Here is an 18347-nt window from a genome sequence, read left to right as displayed (position 1 = left end):
GCCCTTCACATCTTCATTTAGCACTTCTGGGCCACCTGTTACATCAGGCAGCTCTGTCTCTGCCCCCTCAAAATGCTTTTTTTTTTGGGGGGGTGGGATGCCAATAATTCTGGGTATTCATGGGCCTAGTTGGCTTGTACTTCCTGGAATCTCTGGGTTGTTCTCTGAAGGACCTCGTGGCTCCTCTGAATTGATCCTCTGTGGCTTAGAATCTTCCACATCCTTCACTAGCTTCTCTAGTTCCCCTCTAAACAGCAAGTTACCTTTAAAGGGTAGTCTGCTCAGGAGGGTTTTGAAAGATGAGTCTTAGCCATAAGAATCTCCTTGCCGTCACTGATGTTGCCACCTGTTTGGATGAGGTCCTAATTAAGTCATATAGGGTATCTGCCACAAACACCTCACCTGATTCCAACTTGGCAGCCTCTGTCCCTGTGGTATCCTCTGTTTCCTCCATGTTCATGTGCCACTGCTGGAGCCACCTTACCAGTGCCCTAGCTACATATCCTTCGCAAATTGCAGCCTAATGACAGACTGGCTATTTTAAAGGTCCTCTTTAATAACAGATCTATCTTATGGTCCTGCAGGCCCTTAAGGGCCAAGTTTCCCTGTATCAGGATGGTGGTTTTCCTAGTAACTGCTGTATCAGGGCATCTTAAATATGCACTCTTTCTCTGCTTGCTGTAAAAGGGTACGGTTTGCACATCACCTCTCTGGCTATCAGGGATGCATCAGGTGCATGTTTCTTAAAGATAACCATTTCCCTTATGGCTAAATGTAGACAAAAGGCTCTGGTGAGTTTCCTAATCCCTAAGAGAATTGGGTCTCCCTGTAGCAGTCTGTCCTCCCCCCTAGTTGTCTGCCAGACCTAGTGATGGTGTTACCTTAAAGATGAGGGCTACCTTCTAAACAGTCTAATTCAGTAATGGCCAACTCCAGTTCTCGAGGACCACAAACAGGCCAGGTTTTCAGGATATCCACAATGAATATGCATGAGATAGATTTGTATACAATGAAGCCAATGCATGCAAATATCCTGAAAACCTGCCTGTTTGTGGCACTCGAGGACTGGAGCTCGCCATCACTGGTCAAATTGCTGCATCCTTTCCCTCTTCTAAGTCCAGCTCCACCTCCGAATCCTCTCCAGAGTCCTGGGTTCCTTTTTGATCTTCTAAATCCAGACTCCAGATGTTGTGGGCAGACAGGGCGTGTCCTGGGAAGAGTCAACGTTCTAAGCCCAGCTAAGGCCTCTCTGCCACCACCTCCCAATCCCCTGGAGTCCCTAGAGGAGATCAGGGAATAAACAGCTTTCCTGGGCCTCTCTCTCCCCACACCCTCTTTACTAACTTTAATTTCCTGGCAAGCTCTCTGCATAAGGAGGATGAACTCCACTGAAAACGCCAGCCCCCACTAATAATCCTCTGTCCCAGCAACAGAGATCAGTTAGGGTCTGCTTATTCACAGTCCGTGACAGCCGCCACCTCCCTCTCCGTGCTTCCTATGAAAGCTGATGCCTCACGTCTTTCCCATTGGGCCTGCATCAGCTCCTCCCCTAATGCCGGCACTAGGGCATCCTTCACACCTCCCCTGATTTTCCTAACACATTCCTCTTGCGCTCCCCACTAAGTCTGCCCCTGTCCAGGGCTGAAGTGTATCAGGTTATGCAGAAAAAGCCTGCTATGGAGCCATGCCATCTGTTCCCACACTGAAGGACTTTCTGCCTCTGCCTGTCATCACCACAAGGTGGGGAAATGGGGTGGGGAGGGGGGGGGGGGGGCTAGTGAGTTGCTGCCTTCTCTCTTGCTTCTGCATCCCTTTTTTCCATTTTCTTATCCAGCTTTATGCAGATGCCAGACACCAACCTTTCCATCAGGCCCAAATGGGAACTGTATATTTTTTTTAAACTCTTTATTGCAAGAGCCAGACCTGGTTGTCCCCTTGCTAGTCTGTGCAACTCAGCATGCACTTCTATAGGCAGAGTGACCCACCACTGGGCTGTTGCCCCGAGAGCGTTTAAACCTCGTCCTGCTATCCCAAAGCAGCCTAACCAGCTGGAGACAGAAAATTACTGACTTCTAATCCTGCTATATCAGAATACAAATGACATCAGAAAAGAAATGTGTTCTTTGTCTCCACCTGCTGGAGAGCAAGCATAACCCACTTGTCCATGGCTGGCAGAACCACTAGGCAAACTAGGCCTGGGCCTAGGGCATCAATCATTAGAGGGGGCAAGACTTGTGTGGCCACCTGCCACAAGTGGCAGCAAGGAGGAGGAGTAGTTTCAGCTGCTCACAGTCCAGCACAATTAGGGCTGAGATCAGGGTGGCGGCAGGACGGGGAGGGGTGGGGGGCGAGCGCAAGGCAGAAAGTGTCTAGGGCACCTAATTTCCTTGCACCGGCCCTGCACTTGTCTGTACTGGTCTGCAGAACGAAGGATAAGATAACCACTACATACTTCAAAGCAACAAGTGAGCAAGCAAACAGGACAACAGAATTAAGGTTCTGCTAATTGATAGTAATCCAATTTACACTTGAAATCTCTTGCTGACCTCTTCTGTAGGAATTCCCACCGCACCACAATCTCTAGATATAAAAGCTTGCTTCTTCAGCTTTATAATCACAACTGAATGAAAGATATCACAGGCTACAAAGAATTATCTTCAGGATCAATACTCGAACACTGCACTACCTGTAACAAGAGACTTGGGACTCCGTGTCTTCATCCCAAAATAGACCTGTGGTCTGTAGGAACCCCAGAATTTCTCAGGTGCCAGCAGCGGGCTGCTGCTGTTTGAGTCAAGAATCCGAGGAGATGGATGGAGCGTGGTAACACGCCCTGCCAGCCACCACTTCATATATAGATTGTAGGCATAGGCACCAAAGCCCAATGCAGAGCAGATTGCAGCAAGCATCAGACAGATATGAGTCACATCCACCTTTCTTTTCTTCTCCCTCTTGCACTGTGGCTGGAAGCCCCTCAAGTCTTTTTCGTGATGTCTTGGGTCAGAACCTTCATTCAGTTTTCGACGTCTTTCCCTTGCCATTCTGCAACCTGTGAGATGAGAAAAAGAAAGAGTCAGCAATCAGCCAAATCTCCAGCCTCAAGCACACATATCTATAGAGTGGCAGTGGCAAACCACAAGATGGTTTTTGACTTAGCCCAATCCACAAAGGAGCAATATGCTACATTTTTTTCCAAATACTGTGGATTCTTTTTCATGTACTCTTGGCAGAATTCTATGCAACTATGCAATATAGAATTTGGAATTCTCCTTCAGAAATTGGTGCGAGTACCAGGAGGCACTAACATTGTCAGCCTATACTGTGGCACAAGGAGGTGGCAGCAGTGATGACCCATTTGATTCGGAATAAAAAGGTGGTGGCAGCCTTGGCCTGCATGAACTGGAAAAAGATGGCATCAGCTGCATTGGCCTGTGCAAGCTGGGATGAAACTCACAGTAGTTTTGGCCCTCTTAGGTAGCAAGGATGCAGGCATAGCCCGGAGGCAATAACCACAGCTTCAAAGTTAGGAGAGTCAGAAGCTAGTGGATCAGGCCCACGGGGAGGGGCTATGAAGAGCAGAGAGGGAGACAGCAGTGGAAGTCAAGCAAGGGGAGAAGGGAGAAAGCAGTGGGGTCAGATCTTTAGCAAAATGGGGGAAGAGGGGAAGAGCAATGAAATGGAGCAATGGGGAAGAAAGATAACAGTGGGGTCAAGCCTGGTTTAAGCACTGGGAAGACAGGGAAAGAATGGGTAGGTTGAGTCTGTTGTGGGGGAGGAGGAAGAGGAGTGGAGAGGAGTACAGTGAGATTGGATTTGTGAAAGGAGAGGGAAGGGAGAGAGCAGTGGGCTCAAGTCTGAATAGGAGAGACACAGTGGTGGGGATTGAGCCTGGGGAGGGAGGGAGGGAGAGAGAGATACTATGTACTATGACAGTACTCCTGGGGGCACTGTGCAAAAAAACATGTAACAATTCTGCATTTCTGAGTAATAATTTAAATACAATGCAGAAAAAAAAGGTTAATTACTACTCAAGGACAGCATTAAATAAAGTATGCTGAAGGTTTAATATTTTGTCGTTCAAAAATCCCCAGGAATAGGGTGGTATGGATTTAGAGGCAGGCAGGCACAGTGGCCGATGGGGGCAGCCCAGTGTTGGTGGCCCAAAAGATATCCCTCCCCCGCACAGGGGAATGTTCAAGCAGCCAGAGTAAGGGAAGGAGAAGGAGATGCAGTAATAAGTCCACGCGCTTTGGATGGGGGTTAAGAGAGAAAGAAAAGGACCTGGGCCGGATAATCTCTAAGAACTCCCTCCGTTCTTCTTCTTCTCCCACCTGATCGAGGAGATTTTAACTACCGCTCTTTCTTTAAATTATACCTGGGCCCCAACCACCCCGTCCAACAGTGCTTGCGCGACCCAGACTCTCACGTTCCCAGCCAGGCGGCGACTTATGCCAGACTCTGTGTACGCTCGCCTTTCTTTCCGCCCCGCTCTCACCTGCTCAACGACGCGTCACTGCTGTGCTGAAGTGGCGCCTTCCCATTGCGTCACTCCTGCTCTCCGGCGCCTTTCTATTACGTTAGGTTGGCTCTGCGGCGGCGGTAGAAGCTATGGGCGCCGGGTGAATCAGAATAGCTGTTGACAGATCAGACTGCTTCACGCACATTTTTTTTGTGTGGGATGGGTTAATTTGTGGCTGGGTTCTAGCAACTATCTTTGCTGCTGACGCCACCAGGCCGGCAACGAAACCTGAACAGGGACAATCCAGACCAGCACCAAATCCTGAGACCCTGGTGTTTTAGTTTCCGTAACCTGTATCTTGGCTTGACTTATTATAGTATCTTAGAGATATTATTATTGTTCTAATTAAGGCAATATCTTAAATTTATGTCAGATTAAGGACTATGATGAAATTGGAATTATTAACGATTGAGGCTTCTCTGTTTCCTCTGCTCGTCTTTTATTTCTCCTTGTTTTTATTTCTTTTATTTACGAAGTGTAGTTATTGTATTATGTTTTTATCTCTCTTATTTATTACAAAGCACAATTATTTTAATGTAATTTGCAATTCTATTGATTTTTTTTTTTTTAATTTTTTGTAAACTCTTATGATTGGTCACAGAATGACGGTATATAAATATAATAAATAAATAATATAGTGAATGACAGCAAATAAGGACTAAAAAGGTCCATCCAGTCTGCCCAGCAAGTTATTTTATTTTATTATTATTAGGGTAGTAGGAGCTGCTGCTCCTTTCAGGCTACCCCAAGCCTTTTGTTAAAGGTGGTTATAATTATGTAATTTCTTTCTTTTCGTACCCTTTTATTTTAATCGTTCTGTTATCTTGGTAACATGTAAGAGTGCCATGCCAATAAACAGTGGCTTTTCTAGACAAGTATATGGTGTGGTGACAGGAGTCAAGCCAAGTATGGAGGGGAGCAAGCCAAAGTAACATTTACACACATCATACCCTCCCCTCTCTGCCCTGCTGCTATTAAATTGGCTATAAAAGATGTAATAAGAAAAAGTTCCAAGGTTCAGTACAATTTTTTTTTAAACCTGGCCAGTTTCAACTTCCCAGTAAAATAACCATTAAATTATTTGATAGCCTTATTTAACCAGTTCTTCTATTTGGATATGAGAATGAATTCTGAAGTCTATACAAGAAGGGATAGAATCTCAATAAGTCCTGCACCTCCAGTTCTGTAACAATCTGTATCCACAGAAAGTCCCCAAGCAACAGACCTAGGATATTGATCCTTACAATTCACCACACACACACACACACACAAAAAAAAACTTTCAAATTTTGTTGTCATCTCAGCAACAGCAACCCAAACACTTTGTGAAGTAACACAAAACTGACAAAAGGCAAGCTGTTCCTCAGGTTTGTGATGTAATGTCCCACCAATATTTGTGTACCTGGAAAAGTGCAAGATTACTCTCTTGGGTTTCAAATAGGAAAAAGGTAACAACTGTTGGTCCCATTGGCCTTCTTACCCCCAACTCTCACTTTGATGACTTAGGTTGTCTATGTGTGCCACGCCCTGCATGAAGGTTCCTGGCAGCAACTTGCACCTGTTAGTCACAAACCCACATCCAAAGGAAGTAAGTATAATCAGAGATGAATCTGTTGGCTTTTGATTGGAAAATTATTCCCTGATCTGGAATTGAATTTACCAGTCATGCCTTGTTTTCCAGGTAACAAAGGTTCAAATGAAATGGAACTGATTTCAAATACCATTTTAGAAATCAAATATAAAAATTATGAGTGTGGCACCCCTAAGGGTAGGCCACTAGAGGTCCCTAGTTTCCCATAGATAAGACTAGGAATTGGCAACTCCTCCCCTATGAGGTAGCTGAAGATAGACCTGGCTATAAGAGGGTCAAGGGAAGTTTTGCCGGAGGAGTTGAGGAGAGAGTTTCTGTGGGACAGCAGCCCTAGAGTGAAGGGTTCGTTCCCACTGGGAAGGCCTACAGCCTTTCCCAAATTCTTTTGGCAAAATCAAACTGGTGCACATCCTGCCAGTAATAAACAGAGTTCCAGATTTAATGAAAGAATTTCGTAACTCCAGAATCTTAGAGAAAAGACCATTTCACTAACAAAGTGAAAGGCATATTTTACAGAAAGATATTGTGATGATACTGTGCAGTGCTCACCTCCCACCAGAAAGGGTCCTTTGGGCCAGGGTTCCTGCTGCTTATAGGGTTTGGAGGTCCTGCTGGCAGTCAAGTTCCCTGGCACTGCTACACCCTTAAGAGCCTGCCTCATGCACTGTGCCTTGCCTCAGCTTTGAGTCTTAGTCCTCGTTTTGTGGCCGTTTGTCTGGCCTCTCTGTTTGTTAGGCCTTTTGGTGTCTTGCTTCTTCTGTTCCTGCTTTGCTTTGCTTTGTGTTCTGGTCCTTTGTGTTCTGGTCCTTGTATGATTCTCCTGTGTTTGTGACAAACACAGAAGAGCAAGTGCACCACAATTTTGTGGTGCACTTGCTCCTCTGTGTTTGTCCGAGGGGACCATTTTGCTTCATGTTTGTTCCAGCAGCCAGTCCTATTCTTGTAGGTGCCTTTTTGTTCCTGCATGCACCTCCTGCCAAGTCCTGGTGACCACCAGAGAGCTCAACTTGAGAGGGAAGTGACTGGTCAGGCAGAAGATCCTGCACAGTCCTGGGGGTTGCCTCTAATTGGCACCTTGTGCCCTAATGGATATATGAGTGGGCTGCACAGCTTTTACCTTTGTTTTGAAAGTTCTGAATGTAAACCAGAAGCTTAAGATATTATTCTTGCTCTGAATTGCAAATGGTGACATGTGAATTACTTGGCAGGACCTTGGTTGGTGAGGCAGAGAGGGGCCAATGCAAATGCTTTTCTTTGAAGCCTGCGTAGGTCCTTCGCATCTATGCATATATTAAATTACCCTCTGGCTCCACTACAAATGGGGGGGGGGGGGGGCATGGCTGGAAGCCAGTGGTATGATCCCTTGAACTGCAGTGACACCAAGTGGACCTGGCTACAATTGCTAGGATAAAATGGATATTTCTGCAAAAGGAAAATTTTTGTTGAGTGGAATCAGAACTTGGGGAGTAATCCCGGACCAGAGCCAATGAGGAGCAGGGGATCGATTGCTAATGAACTTTTTAAAATTAGGTATAAAAGAAAAGTGGTCTTTTATGTACTGTCCATCAGGCAGAGCGAAGAAAAGACAGAAGAATATAGCAATGAGGTGAGGTTCTTACCCTAGCCACATGGCTGCTACCACAAAGAAAAGTGAAGTTGCAGATAATTGGAGCATTTCCTCATAGCTTTAGTCTGTAAAATGGTAATTATATAGCAGTGCCGAGAAAGCAGTGGTTTGTTATTTTGTAGTAGGGAAAAGAGTGTAAGTTTCAAGTATTTTCTGACCTTTTGTTTCATTTATTGCTAGAAGAACAGTATTTAGAATAGTATCTGCATACATTCAGTATCAGGTGCCCACCTAGGAGCACGAGAAGTGCAGGTGGGACTGGGCAAGGCACTGCTGTGTCTTGGCTGAGAAGGGGCAGCAGCATCGGAGGCCTGGCGGGGCCCCGCGCAGGTGGAGCGCATGGCCGCGAAGGAGCAACAGCGTCGGAGGCCTGATGGGGACCTAGCAGGAGAGGAGCGCGTCTGCCACAGCACCCTGCAGCTGCGAGACTTCGGGGGCTGACAAGCAGCAGGAGGCCGTGGTAGTAAGTGAAGGGAGCCGGTTGCGGCCTACTGCGGCCGGTTCCCATAACAGCTGCTAAGCGTGATCAGGGTGGACACTTTGGAGCAGAACCACCTTGAGGAACCTGAAGAAGTTGTACTATTGGGTCACAATGTCTATTGATGTACCTGAGTGGGTTAAGACCTGTAAAAGATGTCTTCTTGCGAAGGACATATTCCCCAAAGAACGCACATTCCTCCAGTGTATCAATGTCTCACTGTGCTAGAGACAGATTCCACTGGAAAGGAAAATGTTCTTGTGCTGACAGACATGTTTACTAGGTATACATTAGGGTTGTGAATTGGTGCCGGAATCGCTTTCGGTATCGTGGACCATCGGGAAATTCTGTTTCCCGCGGTCCGAACATTTTTTTTTTTTTATTGGCTGTGCCCGAGCTGAAAACCAAAAAACCCACTCCGACCCTTTAAATCAAATTCCTTAGAATTCTCCACCCTCCCGACCCCCCCAAAACTTTTCTAAAGTACCTTGTGGTCCGATGGCCCTTTGCCCTTACCATGTGATAGGGGCTATTGGTGCCATTGGTCGGCCCCTGTCACATGGTAGGAGCAATGGACGGCTGGCGCCATCTTTAAAAATGGCGCAGGCCATCCATTGCTCCTACCATGTGTCAGGGGTCGGCCAATGGCACCAATGGCCCCTGTCACATGGTAAGGGCAAAGGGCCATCGGCGTTATTTTGTTTACTGGCAGCCGATGGCCCGAGAGCGGGAGATCACTCCCGGGACCCCCACTGGACCACCAAGTACTTTAGAAAAGTTTGGGGGGGGGGGTCGGGAGGGTGGGGGATTCTAAATAATGCGATTTACAGAGTCGGGTGGGTTTGGGGGTTGTTTTTGTGTGCCCTTTCTTCCCACCCCCTCCCCCAAAATGATAAGAGAACCCCAAGAAAATTTTGTGGGGTTTTCCTATCACTTTCGGGGACCATTTTTAAAGATGGTGCCAGCCGTCCATTGCTCCTACCATGTGACAGGGGCTGGCCAATGGCACCGATAGCCCCTGTCACATGGTAAGGGCAAAGGGCCATCGGCGCCATTTTGATTAGTGGCAGCTGACGGCCTGAGAGCGGGAGATTGCTCCCGGGACCCCCACTGGACCACCAAGTACTTTAGAAAAGTTTTGGGGGGTTGGGAGGGTGGGGGATTCTAAATAATGCGATTTACAGAGTCAGGTGGGTTTGGGGGTTGTTTATGTGTGCCCTTTCTTCCCGCCCCTTCCCCCAAAATGATAAGAGAACCCCATGAAAATTTCATGGGGTCTTCCTATCGCTTTCGGGGACCCCCCGATATTTGACGAGTTTGAAAATATCATCCGATATTTTCAATCGTCACAAAAATGATTCACATCCCTAGTATACACTGACCATATCAATTTGAAATCAGACAGCAAAAACCACGGTAAAAGTGCAACATTGGATAGCCCATTATGGCTGCCTTTCTCGCCTACACTCTGATCAAGGAAGGAACTTTGAATCTGCTACTATACACAAACTTTGTAATTTGTATGGTATGGAGAAGAGCAGAACAACCCCCTGTCATCCTGAAGGGAATGGCAGGTGTGAGCAGTTCAATCAGACACTACATGACATGCTCAAGACATTGTCCATTGAGAAGAAGAGAAGGTGGACAGATTATCTTTCAGATTTAGTGATAGCCTATAAAGGGAATGTGCACAGTTCAACCAGATACTCCCCAAAATACCTACTGTTTAGTCATGACTCACAGTTACCGTGGGATGTATTCTCTGCACTATTCATGGAAGAAGGAGAGTATGCAATGCACGATGAATGTGTGTTGTCTCACTGAAATAGGCTAAATATAACTTGTGCAATAACAGGGGAGACATCAAGGCGAAGTGGAGAGATTCAGAAGAGACACTATGACCGAAGGTCCAGAGGTGCACTGATAAGTGTGGGTGATAAGGTTCTCCTCAGACGACATCTTGCATAAGATGCAAGATGTCTGGAATTTGCTCCCTATGAAGTGATAAAATTGTTTGAACTCCATGTGAATACATTCAGAATATGTTCAAAGTCTGGGGAGATGAAAGTTGTACACCGAAACCAAATTAAGCTGTATTCTCTGGTGGATGAAGATAATGTAATGGTTAGGAATACTGTAAACCCACCTGAGGATGCAATTTGGCAAAGGCAAAATTCTGAGATGCTAGGGGAAGATGACTCAGATTCTGATCAAATCTGGTTAGTACTAAGGGACTCAGGAGCTCCAGGTGACAAGCCAGGAACTGTATTTGATGGTGCTGATAACTTAGAACCTGAAGGACCAGAAGGAGAGATGGAACTTGAAACAGAACCCCCAAGAGAAGACAGTGCTTCTGGCAGTTCTGAACCAATTTCAGAGTCAAATGATAGAAATTCAGAGAGGTCCAACAAACGGAAAATGTCCAATTATCTGAAGGAACACTATTGGGTTTATCAGTGATGCTATCCGAAGGTGAATATTATAAGTTGATGAGCGATATAAAGCTGCTTTTCTGTGAAGTTATTCTGATAAAAGTGAAATCAGTGACTACATTTCTTTGTATACCTAAAGGCTGTGGATTTGTTTATGTTGTTATCAAGTTGAGTTTTGGGTTAATGTTGAGGGCAACATTAATTCTTAGTGGGGAGGAATGTAAGCCAGAAGCTTAAAATATTGTTCCTGCTCTGACTAGCAAATGGTGATGTGAATTACTTGGCAGGATCTTGGTTGGTGAGACAGAGAGGGGCCAATGCAAATACTTTCCTTTGAAGCCTGCAGAAGTCCTTCATACCTATGTATATCTTAAATTACCCTCTGGCTCTACTACAAAGAAGGGGGAGGGGGGCATGGCTGGAAGCCAGTAGTAAGATCTCCTGAACTGCAGTGACACCAAGTGGACCTGGCTACACTTGCTAGGATAAAATAGATATTTCCTCAGAAGGAAAATTTTGAGTTGAATGGACCTATGGCAGTGCTTGGAATCAGAACTTGGGGGGTAATCCTGGACCAGAGCCAATGAGGTGCAGGGGATTGATTACTAATGAACTTTTTAAAATTAGGTATAAAAGAAAGGTTGTATTTTATGTACCATCAGACAGGCAAAGCGAGGAAAAGACAGAAGGACATAGCAATGTGGTAAGGTTCTTACCCCAGCCACATGGCTGATACCACAAAAGAAAGTACATTTGCAGATAGATTGAAGTATTTCCTCATAGCCTTAGATTATAAAATAGTAATTATATAGCAGTGGGAAAGCAGTGGTTTGTTATTTTGTAGTGAGGGAAAAGAGTGTAAGTTTCAAGTATTTTCTGACCTTTTGTTTCATTTATAGCTAGAAGAACTGTATTTAGAATAGTATCTGCATTCATTCAGTATCAGGCTGACTTAGTTGCAGGGAAATTAAAAAAGTCTGTCACGAATTTATATAGAGTAGAGAGGGAATTTATATATATTTTTTGTTTTGGAAAACTGCAGGTGGAAACTGCAGCTAAACTGAGCACAGGATTTCAAGCAACTGCATTGGCTTTATCAAGCACTCAGTGGAGCAGCTTGTCTAAAGAAAAGGAAAACAGAACTCATATGAGACTTAACTGAGAACTTATATTATTATTCTGGCTAGAATTTAGGTGGGAGTTTGAAGTATTTTGCAAGTGAACTGAACTGAAATACAGAGTAGGGCTAATATCACTTATTGCTCTATTCTCTGCTCCAGCCTCTCCTCCCCATCCCTAGGAGACCCTTTAGTTGTGTGGGTACATTACATGTATCTGTCCCTAAACACATAGCTGAGAGGTGGAGTTATTTTTGTGGCCCCTCCCACAATAGGGGAGAGGTTTACATTTGAAAAATTCAATTTGTAAGTTACTTGTCTAAAAGACATAAATCTAGCAGTATATCAATAAGCAGTATGTGTTCCAAACTACAATAATTCCTTGTCTGCTTTTCCTTAAACAACTTTTAAAATCACTGTTTTAATTGCCTTGGAGTTCTTGGAGGAGAAGTCCATTAACTGCTATTAATCAAGTTTACTTAGGGAATAGCCACTGCTATTAATTGTATCAGTAGCATGGGATCTTCTTAGTGTTTGGGTAATTGCCAGGTTCTTGTGGCCTGGTTTGGCCTCTGTTGGAAACAGGATGCTGGGCTTGATGGACCCTTGGTCTGACCCAGCATGGCAATTTCTTATGTTCTTATGCCTGTCTCTGGACAGTGTAATTATGCTTGTTAACAACTCAAACACTCAAGATGTAACTACTTCTTATTAACTCTTAACATTCTAGTGGAAGAAATGCAATCTCAAGGTGTAAATAATTCTGATTAACTCTTAATATCTCAGATGAGACCCCAATCTACAAGGTATAATTATTCTTACATGATTTATCTGACATTTAAAATCAGATAATATGTGTTACAGTTCATGTAAAGACAGCAGAATGTTTACACCTTTCTTGAGGTGGATAATGTTGCGCTTCAGTGGAATGGAATGCTAGGGGGTGCTCCAGCGCAGGACGTAAACTGTGTGCCCTTGCGACAAGACGGTTCAAGTCTGGATACCGGGAAACCAGGAACCTTCACCGAACCTGCACGCCTCCAGGAGGCCACCAACGCAATGGTGGTCTCTGAACGGTCCTCCGACCATTCCCAGCCCTTTCGGACTGCAGGGAGCAGCAGAGGCGGCAGGCCAGCATGAGGCAGAGATGACGGAGGATTTGAACGAATGCTGATGAGGACAGGATTCAGACGTTGAAGGACAAGACGAGGATTCTGGTTCAGACGGATACAGGATCAGACGGACTCAGTTTCAGATAAGAAGAGACAACCTAAAACCAGGATAAAACTCAAGATGGAGAAGACTTCGGGTAGACTCTAACCTCCTCAGCCGGAGAAAACTGCAGTAGCCAGAATGGCCCTCAGGCTATCCACTGGAGCTTACCGCTGGGGGCTAGGCATTGCCGGAGTCCAGAGCATCGGAGAAGAGAAGGGATGAACCTCCAAGGCGAGGAGCCAGGACATCCGGAACGGACTCTCCGGACACTCAGTGAAGAGCAGCCAGGATGGACGAAGCGGACATCCAAAGACTCCAGGTCCAGGGGGAGACAGACAAGAACAAGGAGATCCTCAGCTCCGACGATGGAAGAGACCCACCAGCGCCCTACACACCCCAGCGGGAGTGGTCATGGACCACTGGGCCACAGTGCGCCCTACCAACCCAGCCGGGCTGGTCGCGGACCATGCTAGGATGGATCAACGAAGCCTGGGACATTGGAGAGGACGGACATCAAGTCATCAGGCTAGACGAAGGAACATCAGGAGTTGGGATGAAAGAGACATCAGGAAGGATGAGGCATCAGCAGAGACCATGAGAGAAGATAATAGAGAAGACGATGAAGGATCCAACGAAGAACCCAGGAATGCCCAGAGGACGGCGAATACAGGAAGTTCAAGAAGACCAGCTCCTTGGAAAACAGTTCCAGGGAGGAACTTGCTCCTTGCGAAGGCAAAGGCTGAATGGCAATGACGCCCTTTTGTAGGGCTGAAGGAGGAACTCCCACGATGACATCACTGATGGGCTACTCCCTCGCTGTCCCTTTAAGAAGAGAAGGAAGACGCAGCCTCGCCCCCTAGGAGGCAGGCAGGAAATACAGGACTTTGGAGAGAGGCCCTGCAGCAACGTGGAGGAGGAGAAGCAGGCCCCGAACAAGCCTGACGCTGAAGGCAGCTTCCCAACCGCAGAAGAAGAACAGAAGGCAGTTCCATGCCACAGGCAAGGACAGGGCTGTGGCCCTCTTCCCCCCCGGGAGCCCAAGGTAGGATTAGTGGCCTCCGGGCCACATGGAAACGTTGTCAGCGGCCTCCGGGCCGAGTATGAAGCAAAAGCGCGGCACCAGCTACATGTGAGGATCTTCGACAGCCTCCGGGCTGCTAAGACACAGTAGCGTGGTGCCATGCCACAAAGGAGATTCCCGGCGCGGCTCCTGCGCCGGCACGATTACGGGCTCCTATCGCTGCCAGGAGCCTCGGCATGGCTTCCTGCCGCCAGGGAAGGCAGCAGCAATATCAGCGGCCTCCAGGCCGCTTGAGGGACAGAAGCGCGGCTCCTGCTGTGTATGCAGCTCATCGGCGGCCATTGGCCGCGAGAAAAGTAAGTCAGCGGCCTCTGGGCCGCAGAAAGATGACAGGAGAGAGGTGGAGAGGTGGCCTGTGTCTCCTGCCTGTATAATAATTTCTGGACTCAAAGCTTAGGGCAACAAGAACACTTCCAATCAGCAAGAAGTTTAAAATTTAGTTTATTTGGTGACAGGAGAGAGGTGGAGAGGTGGCCTGTGTCTCCTGCCACAGGCCGAATCACAACAGATAATAAGCATTTATTCCTCTTTGTCCTGCCAGACCAGTAACCTGTGGGATTCTCCCTCCTACCAGCAGATGGGAGCAGAGTGCGAAAGCATCCTCTCTGACATCATCACCATAAAGGCTGCTCCAGCAGAGGGGAAGTCAGTAGACCTTTGCCAAAGTGTGGCTTGTTGTTTGTACTTAATAACAACAAATGGCAGAAAAAAATAATTCTAATTGTTCCCGATAATGTATACATTAAACAAAAAAAGAGAAAAGAAAGAAAAAAGAAAAAGGAACAACTCAATGTTAGAAAAGCAAAAAGGGTTTTTGTTATTTTAATTATCTAATTTTTATGCAAACATAACATTTATTTTTAAACAATTAACATAATAAGATATGATTGCCGCTATTAGGTTCAAGTGAAAAATGTCCAAAAGTCCTTTGATGACAAGTGCTGTCCATATATATTAAAATAATGTCCCAGAACTTGATGTTTGAAAAGGTTGGTAAAAATTGCTATATGGTATCGAATAATGATTATGTAAACAGTTACTTTGTAGTTCTAATATAAAATAATTTTTCTTAAAAAATGTTTCCCCATGTAAGACTGGATTAATTTTGGACTATGTAAGAGTCTGCCAACTATACATAGGCTGATCACTTTCACAGGAGAAATGGAATGTGAACTAGGCGAAAAGAGACAAAGTCATAGGTGGGAATAAAGAAAAGCTGAACATACCATTCGTTGTCTAAAATGGATGTGGCACAGTTTGGGAGGTGCCCTGAAGTTTTAAGACACCGGATTAGTAAGGGAAGCACCTCATTCTGCTCCATCCCAGCCAGAGCACAGCAGAAGGTAAGTAGATGGAATAGGATCAGGTATACATATACTATATTTAGGCTAGAGATGAAGAAGAATATGTGATTATGTAAGACGGGACTCCACCTACCCTATATATGTAAAATATATATTTAATCCACAGCCCGTACCACCCAATTAATGAAAGAAGCAACAAACCAGTTTTGAAGGTGGAAAATGGCTTCTCATCAGATTTGAGCTGGCAGTGAAGAGGGTAAATTACAGATACATGGAATAGGGGTTGTGCATAATTAAGATGATTAAAATACAATTGCCTTTACTCACAATAAATAAAAACAAAGATGCAAACTAAAAAGGAATACATTTAATTTTGACTCATCCATAAATTAATTAGTTATTTCAATTAAATAAATTACTAATAAATAAATAGATTTACCTAATTTAATAGCAGTATTGGTTTGAATAAGCTATTGAAGATAGAGAATAAAAAGCTCCTCCATTATTCAGTTCAAAGTGTTTTCAAAATTGCATCAGTCAACAGAATAATCTCTTAAATTTATAGCAGCTGATTTCCAGAGAGATTTACAGTATTCTGATGAGCACTTTAATGTATAAGTTTGACGAGAAAACACAGCATGCACTGAAAGCCTACATAAGCAAAAACAATGGCCAACTTAAAACTCCAGGCCTACAGAGAAGGCCAGAAAACAGATACAAAGTGGGAGTGGTTCAGGCAAGAAACAGTACTAGAGCACAAATCTGACTATTTGTGAAAGGGTTAACATGTAACCAATTACCGGTAAATTATATTGCTTTCAAAAATAGGAAAGGAAAGCTAAAAAATAATCTGAAGAACAGTAGAGGGAGCAAGAAAATCAGAATGACAAATCACCCTCCCCATAATAATACATGGCCAATTACATACATGCATGCATCATCTACGGTATGACACATTGAGGGGCAGCTGGTGTTATTGTTGGACAATTCAGTTACCTCTCGTCAGGGACAGGTAGGGGTGGATGTGGGGCCAGGGGCAAATGCATCATCGCAAGTCCTGTAGTGGTAGGGCGTCTCAGAAGAGATCAGTGGCAGAATGTGAGCTGTTGCCCAAGGAAGCACATTTTAAAAATGTGTTTTATTGTCAATACAAATTATTTAGATTTATATTCCACTTTTCAGCCACTTCAAAACTGGAGTACATTCAGGTACCGCAGATATTTCCCTGTCCCTAGAAAGCTCTCAATCACGTAACCAGGATTTACACTCATAACACAAGAACAATGCAACTCCTATGCAAAAGGCTGACTGCAGTTTGTTTGTGCACACATAGTGGTGTTAGCAAACTTTTTTTTTTTAATCCTGCAGTTATTTGCATGCCATTAGCTTACTGCATCAGGAGTGAACTCTTTTTCAATGTTTGAGTTAAGCAAGTGCAATCCCCCCCCCCACCCCCAGTAGTGTAGAAAAACTACTGCCAAGGGAGAGGTAGTTACCATAGAAGAAAACAGTTTGTTATACTTGCCAGTTTGCAATCTGGAGGGGGTCAAGATAACATCCCCAACCTCAATACACACTCTGTGTCCATCTCAGCAGGCTCCTGATCAGCCAGGTCCCTCCTATCCTCCCAGAGACCCCAAAACACAGTAATTACACCAAGAAACAGTTTAAGGGATTTACTGGCAAAACAAAAACTAAGGGGAATCAGATAGTGGAAAAAGAATAAAACATGGAAAGGAACAATAACACGAAGAATGGCATAGATTATGGAGACCTTGTATCACCACACATAAGGAAAATTTCACCATTAAACTCAGTAACATTTAACAGTTCCCTGGACAATTTGTTTATCCAACCCTAACAGCCAGACTGTAAAAATTGCAACCTGGGGTACCCCAACTTTAGACTATAGTCCCTAAAATACTGTTAGGGCCCTTGCAGGTTTATTTGTATGCAGAGCAAGCAACCAGAAACTCGATGCTATATACTGAGGAGCAGTTTTCTTCCTTTCAAAGGCAGTCCTCAGTTCTCCCTCAAACTTTTCTCTGGCTTAACAACCCCTACTAGCCAGCCACAACTGCTTCTGAACTGCAAGCCAGTCACTGCGAAGGTGGTAGCAATTCCCAGTGGGTTTATTTCATGAAAAGTTCTTCCAGCGCTACTGGAGAAAACAAATTTCCCTGCTGACTCTCAGATCATTAATCTCAAAATCCAACACAGGCTGGCCTTCAGGTCCCAGCTTCCTCAGCCACTCTGTGTAGCTGTAGCCTCAACCTTCACGCTTTTTTCTCCTATGGATCCTCAGAAGCATGGGATGCCCTGCACTATTTCCTCTCCAACCAGACACCAGAGAAACAGGAACAAACATCTCTCTTCCTTTCTGTTCCCAAAGCCTCTCTCTGCAGCCCAGGAGATTCAAAGCTCCTGTTCAGAGATACTCTGGCTCCCATTGGCTCCTGAAGTCAATTGACTTCTTGCTCTCCCTACAGCTTCCCTCTTCCTTCCAGCTCCTGTCTTTTTGCTTGTTAACCCTTTGATGTATTCTGTAGACCAGTGGTTCTCAACCTTTTATCTGTCAGGACACACCTGACAGATGGTTCTCATATGCATGACACACTGAACACATGACCATCAGGGGGCTAAATGTAAACATACACTCTGCATCCACAGGAACCAGGACCCCCTGAGAGAAACAAACAAATCCTTCTTCTGGAAGGAAGGAAAGTGAACACAAGTTTAGTGAAACAGAAAGTCCATCAAGCTAGGTTGAAAGAACACTGTACAAATCTCATCTTTGTGTGAGTTTCCTCACTCCAAAGGACATCAAATCTTCACAAGAGTGTACTGTTCTGTTCGTACGTCTCACTTAGCATGTCAAAGTGGCCCCTAACCCCTACACTACTACCTAAACCTCACCTCGAGTTACTAGGTGGGCCTCCTATAGAGATATAAATAGCCAACTACTAAAAGGGCCTTATAGCT

The 18347-nt window shown here is 45.1% G+C and overlaps 1 protein-coding gene across 6 annotated transcripts in view; it reads right to left on the bottom strand.

Moving 5' to 3' along the window:
• MOGS (mannosyl-oligosaccharide glucosidase) overlaps window positions 1-18347 on the bottom strand; it is a 52917-nt gene that overhangs the window by 28794 nt on the left and 5776 nt on the right. For 2 of the 6 annotated variants that reach the window (XM_029595448.1, XM_029595458.1), the window contains exon 3: window positions 2687-3049. In XM_029595448.1, coding sequence (XP_029451308.1) covers window positions 2687-3041 — 355 coding nt within the window. In that variant the 5' untranslated portion in view covers window positions 3042-3049. The other 4 variants (XM_029595430.1, XM_029595439.1, XM_029595466.1 and 1 more) reach the window with 4 other exon arrangements.

The sequence above is a fragment of the Rhinatrema bivittatum genome, chromosome 1, assembly GCF_901001135.1.
Source record: "Rhinatrema bivittatum chromosome 1, aRhiBiv1.1, whole genome shotgun sequence".
NCBI lineage: Eukaryota > Metazoa > Chordata > Amphibia > Gymnophiona > Rhinatrematidae > Rhinatrema > Rhinatrema bivittatum.
The sequence above is the reverse complement of the archived record's forward strand: the minus strand, read 5'-3'. Positions and strand labels throughout refer to the sequence as shown.